General features: G+C 32.6%; 1 protein-coding gene across 6 annotated transcripts in view; it reads left to right on the top strand.

The window, feature by feature from the left end:
• Dgkh (diacylglycerol kinase eta) overlaps window positions 1–11,004 on the top strand; it is a 97,619-nt gene that overhangs the window by 63,121 nt on the left and 23,494 nt on the right. For all 6 annotated transcript variants that reach the window (XR_004515688.1, XM_033759922.1, XM_033759921.1 and 3 more), the window contains 5 exons: window positions 167–265; window positions 3,564–3,695; window positions 5,650–5,767; window positions 6,692–6,802; window positions 6,937–7,033. Coding sequence is in view for 5 of the 6 variants with exons in the window: in XM_033759922.1 (XP_033615813.1) it covers window positions 167–265; window positions 3,564–3,695; window positions 5,650–5,767; window positions 6,692–6,802; window positions 6,937–7,033 (557 nt within the window). In the remaining variant the exon portion in view is untranslated. The remainder of the gene's footprint in view (window positions 1–166; window positions 266–3,563; window positions 3,696–5,649; window positions 5,768–6,691; window positions 6,803–6,936; window positions 7,034–11,004) is intronic.

Genomic DNA, 11,004 nt, shown 5'->3' with positions numbered 1-11,004 from the left:
AATTTTATCTGATACATACACATACATACATTCAACTTTATAATCTCTGGTACTTCCAGACGTGACATTCAAGTTTATTATAGTGTTTACTTTTTAATGTAAATCTTTTTAATGTAAAATGGATGTGTTTTAGTTTCACTTATCCAAATATATTTTTCTATTAAAGCTATGGATGAGCAGACAGTAATTTGTACTGATTACGATAGTACAGAAACAGATGAATCTAAAGAAGAATCTAAAGAAGATTCAAGAGAATCACTAACTGGTAAGAAAACTATGGTAACTATTTTAGAATTGAATAAAATGTAATTTTGCTTTCAGTTTTCAAAAGATTAGCCATTTTGAATTAAACCATATTTTTATTTTTGAAAAGGCTGTTTGGAAGTTAAAGTTTAGATACTCATGAATTCTAAAATAATGAAAGTAACACTTTATTTAGACTTTGTCAGGCACTCTCACATCCCTCTCTTATAGTGTATTCTAGAGATATAGTAATAAACTAAGATTTATAAGAGAAATGATTAAATATCTTAGTTTTCCTAAAGAAAGAGGGAAGAAGCACATATATCATCCAATTTTAAGCTATTTTAGACTTCAGATTCCTTTTGAGAAGTGTAAGGAAGCTACAAATCCCACACATCTACAATTTGACCTTTAAACTATTCAGGAGCCCCCTTACGTTTCACTGATCCAACTTCTAGGCTAATGATCCTTATCTCTAAGTTAAGCTTTAAATCACAATTACAACCATTTTCTTTACCAAAATTATTTTTATCAGAAAATGTAAAATTGATTCGACTATTAACTATATGTCTATCCTACAACTTTTAATTGAAGATGAATGTATACTTTTAGTATTTTGTATTACATAAACAAGAAGTTTCTAATTTATTGGGACAAAGCAGAAGTTAAAATACAAATGAAGATAGGGTGATAATATGAAAGTTACTTGTGAAAACTCAACATAATTATATCAGAATTGTTCGCATTCAAGAATTCATTGTATTTCTGCTTTTACCTTCACTATATGTAAACGTGAGCAGATTACTTAATCTTCCTGTGATTTTTTTTTTTCTTCTGAAAACAAAAATAATAATATCCCAATTTCAGTGGGGTTAGTAAAAGTCAAGTAAGTCTATGTAAGGTGCCCAGAAAAGCATCTGGTAAATAATGCTGTATGTGTTTACCATCATTATTATTACTATTTCTAGTATTATTAATTGGTGCTGCTAAATACATTGACTTTGAAAGACTATTCCTTAATTATACACAAAACTCTTAGACTTTGAAATTAGATTTTGCATATCTCATAGGTTCATCAGCCAACTCGTGATAGACATATTCTAGTACTTTTACAGATGACACTTGAGTCTTTGAACCACTCATTTTCAATACATTCCACTCGTATGGTTTGCAGTAATTGTTAGAAAATTATTCTTTATCTTGAGCTTACTTTTTTTTTTTTTCTCCTAAATAGCAACTTTAAATTACAGGCATCATTAAGTTTTGTGTATTATAATGTTGACAGTAGCAACTAATGGAGTTCGTACAGTGTTTCACGGTTGGTTTAAGAAGCAACACATACAGTATTTCACTGTATTCAACAAGAATCTGGCTTCTGAAGCCATAGTTTATTCTTCTTCCCTGGAGCAGCCCTTAGATGAGATTAACAGGAGCTTTTCTGGCAGTATCTTCCCTTGCCACATCTGTCTCCTTTTCCACATGATCTGTCCTCATCTCATTTACCAGTCTTTAACTTAATGATTTCAGACTTTTCTGGGTTTATTTTTTGTTTGTTTGTTTGAATCTACTTAGTCAATATTTATCTTAAAGTATGATGCCCAGTTACAACAAATTTCTCCAGATATTATTCTGTAAGGTAACATAGCACACTGACACTCATGCAATACTCATTCTGCACATTTTGATATTGCAAAGACTGCTGCTTTTTTTTTCAGACTCATTATAGTCGTTTACATTCATCCCTATTACTTTAATTTTGGCTAGTACTCAATATTGGGATAAAAAATCAACCAGTAGGAATAACAAGTTTTTTGGTATTCAATGTCATTATTCTTATTGAGGCACATTCATTGTATCATTTAATTATGTAATAATTAATATGAGAAGCAAGAAATACAGTATATTAATGATTAATGAGTTGATTTATTTAAGAAGAACCATGAAACTCATTTTTTTAATTTAATTTTATATTTTCATCAGTGATTATTGCAGTTCAGGGGATTGAACCCCCAGGGCCTTACCAAGCAGTCTATCCCTGAACTACAACCCAGCTCTTTTTATTTTTTATTTTGCGGCAAGGTCTTAATAAACTGACCCTGAATTTGTGATACTCCTGACTCTGCCTCCCAGTAGCTGGGATTTTAGGTATGTACCACCACACCCAGCTGAAACTCAGTTTAATTACCTGCAATGGAAGATCAATCTTAGTTATTAGTGTACTCTGCTTTTTATCAAAGATGAACATCAAGATACTGCTTTTATTAGAAATTAGCCACAGAAGTCACATCTGCCAAAAAAAAGAGTGACTTTCTGTTACTTCTCTTTAATGCAACTGGACTGCTTTGAACAGAGAAAATAGTGTATGATTAATATAATTAATTTGTAATTAGTCAAAGGGAGCGTGATGATGATTAAATTTTAGAGTACTTTTAAATTTAATTTAAGAATTTAAAAAATACCCACTAATTACCCCTAAATTAGTTAAAGTTACTGTTTATAAAATTACCTCAGTTTAGATAGAATTAAGTATTCCATCCTGTTATTTTCTTTTAAAGTAACTGTTTTGGGCAACTTGTTATTTTGAATAAGTAATTGAGAGATGCACGAAAAGTACATTGGTTTCATTGAAAGTAAATACTGTTTTCCTTCCATTTTTAGAAGACTGTTAATTCATGCTTCACATGTTAGCTCTGAGAATTATATAAATTAAATATGATCATTCACCCAATGTTTCTGAGAAAAGTCTTGTTTTTAGTATATATTATTTTGAAAAATCATCAGGCTTCACATTTTCTATCTTTTTTTTTTCTTTTTTCTTTTGGTACTGGGGTTCCAACTCGGGACCTTGCGCTTGTGAGGCAGGCAGTAGAACCACTGAGATAAATCTCCCACCCTCTATTTATTTTTTAAAAACTTTTATTTTTTTATATTTTGTGCCGGGGATTGAACTTGGGTCCTTGCGTTTGTGAGGTGGGCGGTGGAAGCACTGAGCTAAATCCGTGGCCCCTCTATTTATTTTTAAATGTGGGTTGATCACATTAAAATTCTGAGTATTATTGACCTTTAATTATTTCTGTTAATAATTAAATTAGTATTTTTTACTAATATCCATCTACTTGAGATCAGAAGTCAAGACATCTACTTCGGCAGATACCTTCTATATGTCTCAAGAAAATGAAAATAAAATGGTAAAAGAATTGGTAGATGCAATTGATAGTTTCAGTTTCATTTGATCAAAACAGGTCTTGAACTTTCAGGCACTTATTAATAATTTATCCTTTACCATTTTGTTTTTTTAAATCTGGGCTTCTTGTCAACAGTTAAAGCTGCACCTCATTCTCCAGATGCTTGGGCAAGTCGTGGCCATTCCCAAACTGATTCTCTCCCTGGTCCAGCTGTGACAGCCACCAAAGAAAATCTCCCTGTACTCAATACTAGAATAATTTGCCCAGGTAGTACAGATTCTGAAATATGGTGTGTTGTTAAGTATTTCTGTGATAATGTGTAAGTACTCATTTCCATGAGCTCTGAAATATGTTCATTTCTGAAAGGTAAATATTACTAAGAGAATGTTCTTGCCACTCTTATCAGTAGGGATTCAGTAGTAGATTCTTCTGTGGGTAACAGTTTACTAGAAATCATTAAAACATATTTCTTGACACCCCCTGAGAAATTATAATGCATTATTTTTGGGGTGTAGCCCAGGAATCTCTCGTTTAATACCCACAGTAAATTTTCTCTTCCAGTTTGTGACCTCTAAGTACAATTATCTCCACAGCTTTTTTTAAGCCAACAGTCTCTTTATAGACATTTTTTAACATAGTGATATTGCTTCATTTTTGAATTATTGTAGTACTGATAAAACAGATCTTCCTTACATTAGACTATCATTAGTAGAAACTAAAGGACTGTAAGCATGAGATGGAGGAAAATGTTGGTACCTCATAGTCCTCCTTAAGTATCAGTTGTTTTCATTTGCAAAAATCTTTCTGTTTCATTCAGAGCAGGTTGGTATCCAGGATAAACACTGTAGTCAATGTCTCATACAAATTCTTTTTAAAGATGAAAAACGCCGGTTGTGGTGGTGCACGCCTATAATCCCAGCACTTGGGAGGCTGAGGCAGGAGGATCGTTGTGAGTTCGAGACCAGCCTGGGCTACATATTGAGTTCCAGATCAGTCTCAACTATACAGTGAGACCCTGTCTCAAAAAAAAACAAATACAAAAACAAAAAGATTAATCACAATTCACTGATAACAGACTTTATTAACTCACTTTCACTAGTGGACAGAACTAGACCAATGATCAATAAGGAAATAGGATACCTGAAAGAAACACTTTAGAACACTTGATCTACCCATTGTAGAATTCATATATATAACTAAATATATATATATATATGTAATTCTTTTTTTTTTTTTTTTTTTGCCTCTGGGGCTCTGAAGATTGAAACCAATGTCTTTTTACACTGAGTACATCTCCATCCTTTTTCTTTTTCTTTTCTTTTTTTTTCTTTTAATTTTGAGACATTAATGCCCTAAGTTGCCCATGCTGGGCTTGAATCTCCCCTCAGCCTTCCAGAGTGCTGGAATTACAGTCATGCACCACACACCTGGCTGAGGAGGAGAATCATTAAACTTCACAAAGAAAGGAGAGGACATGAGTTAGGGTGCACAGAGGCTGCTGCACTCTATGAAGATCTGAGCAGATGACAGAGATGAAAAGGACGGCTTCCTAGGGAGGCAGAATTGATGGGACTGAGTGACCAGTTGGTTATGAGGACTTTAGATGACTCCACTATTCACATTTGAAATTAAAATAATTGTGCAAGTCCAAATACTATGAGTTACCATTTGTGTAATTGCAATAGACCACTTATATAATCTCATTTCATCTGCACAATTTAAAAAGTAGCAACTTCATTTTGTTTTACTACTTATTCTCAGCAATAACACTGAGCTTTTTCCTTAATGCATCTGTTAACATTTAAAAATTTAAACAGTGTTGCTAGTTATCCTTTGAGAGTATGAAAGTACTACTTCCATGATATTTTGGTTAATTCAGCCTTTATTATAGATTCTTTACAGATATTCTTACATTATTTGCAGCAAAGTAATATATGTTTGCTGAAGTTATAGAAAGGTAAATGAGAAAATGTCACATAGAGACTCCTTTAGGCTTCATCTTCTTAATTTAGGACAGTATTTCGATACATATTTAGAAGAATCAAAAACTTTGTATTCGTAACTATTATACTTCTTAGTTTTGATTAATGAGATGAGTATACACTAAAAAACTTACTTTGAGAGCATGATGATGTTTGAGGTGAGGCCTGAATGGTCTGGTTCTTTCTCTGCTTTTTCTTTACCATTTCTGATCCTGTATGTATTTATTTTTTTTGTCTAGGTTTAAGAGCAGGATTAGCTGCCTCGATTGCTGGGAGTTCTATTATCAACAAAATGTTACTAGCAAATATTGATCCTTTTGGTGCAACTCCGTTTATTGACCCAGACCTAGATTCATTGTAAGAGAATGCTTTTCCAATGTTTTTGTTTTGGCTATGCTTATTTCTGATTTATATGAATTGTAACATTCTTAATGTATTGCAATGTATATGGCTCCATGTACATAAAACAGTAATTGAAAAATTATGAAGTTCATAACGATGGGCACGTTAAGACCTTTGAAATTCTGTGGTCTTTATGATCTGTCTCTGAGGCATGTGCCTTTCCATCCTTTTCTCTGTAGGGCAAAGGAAAGCACGGATTCTGCCCACTTTTCCCTGGAGACTTAATGGTGCCTCCCCACCTGTATTTATATCATTGTCCTCAATTCCTTTCTTCTCAGTCTTATCGAATCCGCTATCTTTCCATACCCAGCATCTAAGGTTACTGATTTCAGGAAGCTTCTGGGCCACATTGATCTTTTCCCTTCTTACAATTCCTAAATACATTTTTGACACTTTTCTTTTCTTTTACTTCCATTTTAATTTTGCTTTTCTTGTATCTTATTTCTGTAATGATACTCCTGAAAGACGGTATTATGATTTAAACTTTTAAAAATACTTAAAGGAATGAATTGAATCTACCAGGTGTTTGCTCAGTAATTACTGGAAATTTTCTAATAATTAAGAGAGGGTGTCAGCATTTGAGTACAAGGCCCTCCATAGTCATCATTTGTCTGTGGAGTAAGAGACTTACATTCGAGATAGAAGGCTACATGGAAGAGAAAACCAAACGTGGATCCGTGTCTGCTTTGCTTCCTCACTACCCCTGAAGTACTGAGGGTGTGCACATGACATAGATGTAGACGCTGGTTCCTGATAAACTTTGCAGTCTATAAGAAATAATAGCCTAATAGGAACAATCATTTTAAGTGCCATTTCGTGCACAAATTTCAATGTTGTAATGAACCTGAAATTGAATTAATGTACTTTTCCTTATCTTAGAGATGGATATTCAGAAAAATGCGTTATGAACAATTACTTTGGGATTGGATTAGATGCAAAAATTTCATTAGAATTTAATAATAAGAGAGAAGAGCACCCTGAAAAATGCAGGTAATTTTGAAAGTAATAATATGATTACATGAGGCGGTTTTACTTAATTTAATTTATTGTCTCTTTTGTTTGCTCTGCCTTTAAAAGAAAATAAATAAAATTTCCTGAGATTCTCTATTAATATTTCTCTTTAGGAGCCGAACTAAAAACTTGATGTGGTATGGAGTCCTTGGGACCCGGGAATTATTACAGAGATCTTATAAGAATTTAGAACAAAGGGTTCAACTTGAGGTAAGTTCATCTTCCAGTAAAGGTATTTCCAGTGATCTGGAATGTAGAAAAATGATTTCACTGTGGAGCTAATTTGATTTAAACTCCTCTTATTAATGATTAAACATTCATTCAAGGAAAAATATGGAAGTGAGTATTAACTGTATATTAAAGGAAGAATAGGCACTGAATATGAATGACGTACTTAATCATAATTATCAGTAGCTACTGAAAAGGGGGCTACCATAGAGTATAGTATCCCATGAAAAGGTGGAGCCATGAAGTACATTTATAGAATAGGATGTTTAGTGGGCTTCCTCATATAAGTTACCCACTTCTATTCCAATTTTGTAATGCCTAAGTTTCAGATTCCTCAAAATAACACTAATAGTAAATATCATCTTTTTTTGGTACCAGGGATCAAACTCAGGACCTTGCCCTTGCAAGGCAGCAGTGGCACCACTGAGCTAAATCTCCAGCCCATAAATATAATCATTTAACTTAAATATATATTTTGATTGCAGTTTACTAACAAGTTAGTAAAAGAAAAAACATTTTGAGCTTTTTAAGTTACTTTTTATTTTAATTTAAATAAGAAATTAAGGACTGTTAAAGTTATTTAAGTTCCTCCAGTAACAGAAAAAAGAAGGACATGACTCTGAAAAGTCTATTAATTACTATAATTTTATTTTCTTTTTCCCTTTCAAGACTCACTGTTTTTGATGTCTTTCCTATATTGTACCATTTTATAACCAAATATATTAAATTAAAATATATTATGCATATAGAAAAATATACAGTGCCAGGGGTTTACCTCAGTGGTTTGGCCGCCTGCCTTGCAAGTGCAAGGTCCCAAGTTCGATCCCCAGTACCAAAAAAAAAATTAAAAACACAGATGTTGAGTCTTACATTCCCTTATCAAAAAAATTAAACTAAGCATTGTTGTTTTAAGTATTATCTTTTTGCTTGCTTGCTTGGTTGTTTTGTTTTTTTTTCCCAAGGGATTGAACTCAGACCTTGCGCTTATAAGGCAGGCAGCCAAACCACTGAGCTAAATCCCTGGCCCTTAATATTGTCTTAAGGCTGAAGTGTGGACTAAGGAAGGGACATATTTAGTCATTATCAACTAACTAGATATGATATTAAAGATGAGCCTATTATATCTTCCACAGTAAAATGCAACTATGCAATTATGTAGTTGGTTTATCATTGCTTGTAAAATTAAAATAGAGATTACTGGATGAAAAGGGATAATATCTTAGAGGTTCACACTTTGTAAATTCTGTCTTTTACAAACCTATTCCAGGTCACATTAGGTGCCCTCCTATGTATTATAATCCAGTTACTAAAATCATCATGAATTTAAAACATCATGACTCAAAAATTCATTTAATACACTTAACCTATCAAATACCATAGCTTATGTTTGCCCACTTTAAAAATGCCTAGAATCCTTACATTAGCCTACAGCGGAACAAAATAACGCAAAGCGTACTTCATAAAAAACGTTGAATATCTCAAGTAATTTATTGAAAACTACTACAAATGAAAATCAAAATGACTGATGGTCATGCTGTTATTACCATCTTAAATTTGAATGTGCTGTATTTAAGCTTTACAGCTGGCCCCTTTGAGGATTGTGCAACTACTGTATCTAACATTTAAATCACCATTAGTTCCTGAGGGATTTGTAGCTTCTGTTGGTGCCTCAGATTTTAGAAAAGACACCTATAGATATAGATACAGATGCTTTTTGCTCTCCATTTGAAAAGATCCTGAAGCTGTGGACCCTTAGATGTTATGGGAAACTATGCAACTCTTCTACAAATATTTTTACATGCATTATATAAAATACACTAAGAAAATAAACCAATAATATTTAAATACACTAACAAAATATTTTTATTGTTAAAGGTTAATATTTGTGTTTTATAACTATCATGTCAAATAATAAAAATCAGCCCTGAGTGCTTAAGTTGCTTTTGAGGAACCAAGTTCCCCTTCCCATTAGCCACAAGAGCCAGGGAAAGATTCCGAATTGTTTCCTTCTTTTCTCTGTATTTGAACTGTCTTTTCCATTTCTCTGTAGCTTCTGACTTTTCCTGTCAAAGTAATGATGAGTATAAGTGATATCTAAAGCATCTGTAATGTGATGCATAAAGTCTGTATATCTATTGCTGATGAGAGGGGATAGGTATTATTAATGTCTGTTTCCTACATTTATAACTGAGAGCAGTTTTAAATTTTAGAAGTCAGTGAACAAAAAGAATCATTTTTACTATCAAGTTAACAGACACTGTATATGGGTCCCTGATTTAGATGTATATATTAGATGGTTAAAAGAAGAAAAGTAAAATTGGTAAAACAAGATAAATGAAAGCATGCTAATATATGGAAAAAATAGAGAATCTTTGTCATCATTTAAACAAAGAAAGATCAGGCCGGGGATTTATCCCAGTGGTTCTGCTGCCTGCCTTGCCAAGTGCAAGGTCCCAAGTTCAATCCGTGCTACCAAAAAAAAAAACAAAAGAAAAATACCTTCTCCTGGGAATAACAGATCATAGATAGAAGGCCTGTTCTTCAAAAATTCATTTTCCTGGTGATAGTTCATTTGAGGTAAAGGTGAAGAAAAGAGATCCATGCTTTTGGAAGCTTTTCCCAGCAAGGTCCCTGCATCGTTGGCAGTCTTTAGCAAATAAATCTTTTTTTGTTCACATAAGTTTTCTTTCCCTTTTATATTGTGCTATGGAAGATTGATTTTGTGTCTTAACTTTGATTTTATGCTGAAGAAAAAATTGGGTGGTGGTTTCCTTAGTTACAAAATGAGTGAAATAATGCTTTTGTGCAAATCATAATTCAGTGAGCTAAATCACTATAAATTTAAAAGAACTATACAAATACAAACTGTTTCCCAAGACACAGCAATTGTGATACATAATTTCCAGAATCATTTTGATGTTTTCAGTCCTCTTTCCAGCGATGGGAATACCAGAATAATATCAACATATTGCTGCTTTTACAATAGCAAAAATCTTTGACACATAAATGTGAGAATTTCATTAAATTTTAAACATATTTAAGAGAGAGCAAGGGCAACTTTTTGTACATAACCCAGATAACTTAGGTAATGATTGTGTACTCTTTTGAATCCTTTTAAGTATTAAGATAACATGAAGGAAAGCAAATAACTTTTTTTTCTTTTTATTGAGTTTATTGGTACAATCTAGATATACAGTACAGTTACATTCATTATTGGGATCCTGTACCTTTACATAATAGGTCTTGATTCTCAGTTTTCCCCCTTGTCCCTGCCCTCCCTTCACCCCCTCCTCTCCTCCCTATTTACAAACACTTTATTTCCATTTTTTCAGTTTCTTGTATTTTTTTTTCCTCTCCCTTATTATGTTTCCCCCACCCTTCCCACTTTCCCTAACCCTTTAGCCCTTTACTTCCTATTTCACATTATTAATTATCTCATTAGGATCTTGTGTACTATTATACTTTTTCACAACAAAGAAACTATTCAGTATTTCAGTTAAAGAAATCTCTGTATGAACATTAAAAATAGGGAATCCTAAAATAAAACTAAAAAGGAAAGTAAAAGAGAAAAGGCAATGATGTAACATTAAAATAATCCTTAATTCTGGAGATGAAAATGGTCCCTGAACATATTTAAATTGCTTCTTGCTCTTGTAGTCTTATCTTATTCTTTTTTTCATTATTTAGAGAATACTTGATTAGTTTCTGTAATCAAACCCACATATATATGACCTTACATATTTAGTACAATGTGTTAACCCTGTACACATGGAAAAAAATAAAAAATAAAAAAAATTAACATTTCTAGACCAATGTGGCTGTCCATTTCTGTATAATGCCAACTCAACAACAGTAAACTGGGATGACTTTTTCCAAAGTCAACAGCGCCATTAAAGTTTCCCAAAATTCAATTTATATATATATACATATATATATATATGTATATATATATA

The sequence above is a fragment of the Fukomys damarensis genome, unplaced genomic scaffold (genome assembly GCF_012274545.1).
Source record: "Fukomys damarensis isolate Sample0158 unplaced genomic scaffold, DMR_v1.0_HiC HiC_scaffold_38, whole genome shotgun sequence".
Lineage (NCBI taxonomy): Eukaryota > Metazoa > Chordata > Mammalia > Rodentia > Bathyergidae > Fukomys > Fukomys damarensis.
The sequence above is the reverse complement of the archived record's forward strand: the minus strand, read 5'-3'. Positions and strand labels throughout refer to the sequence as shown.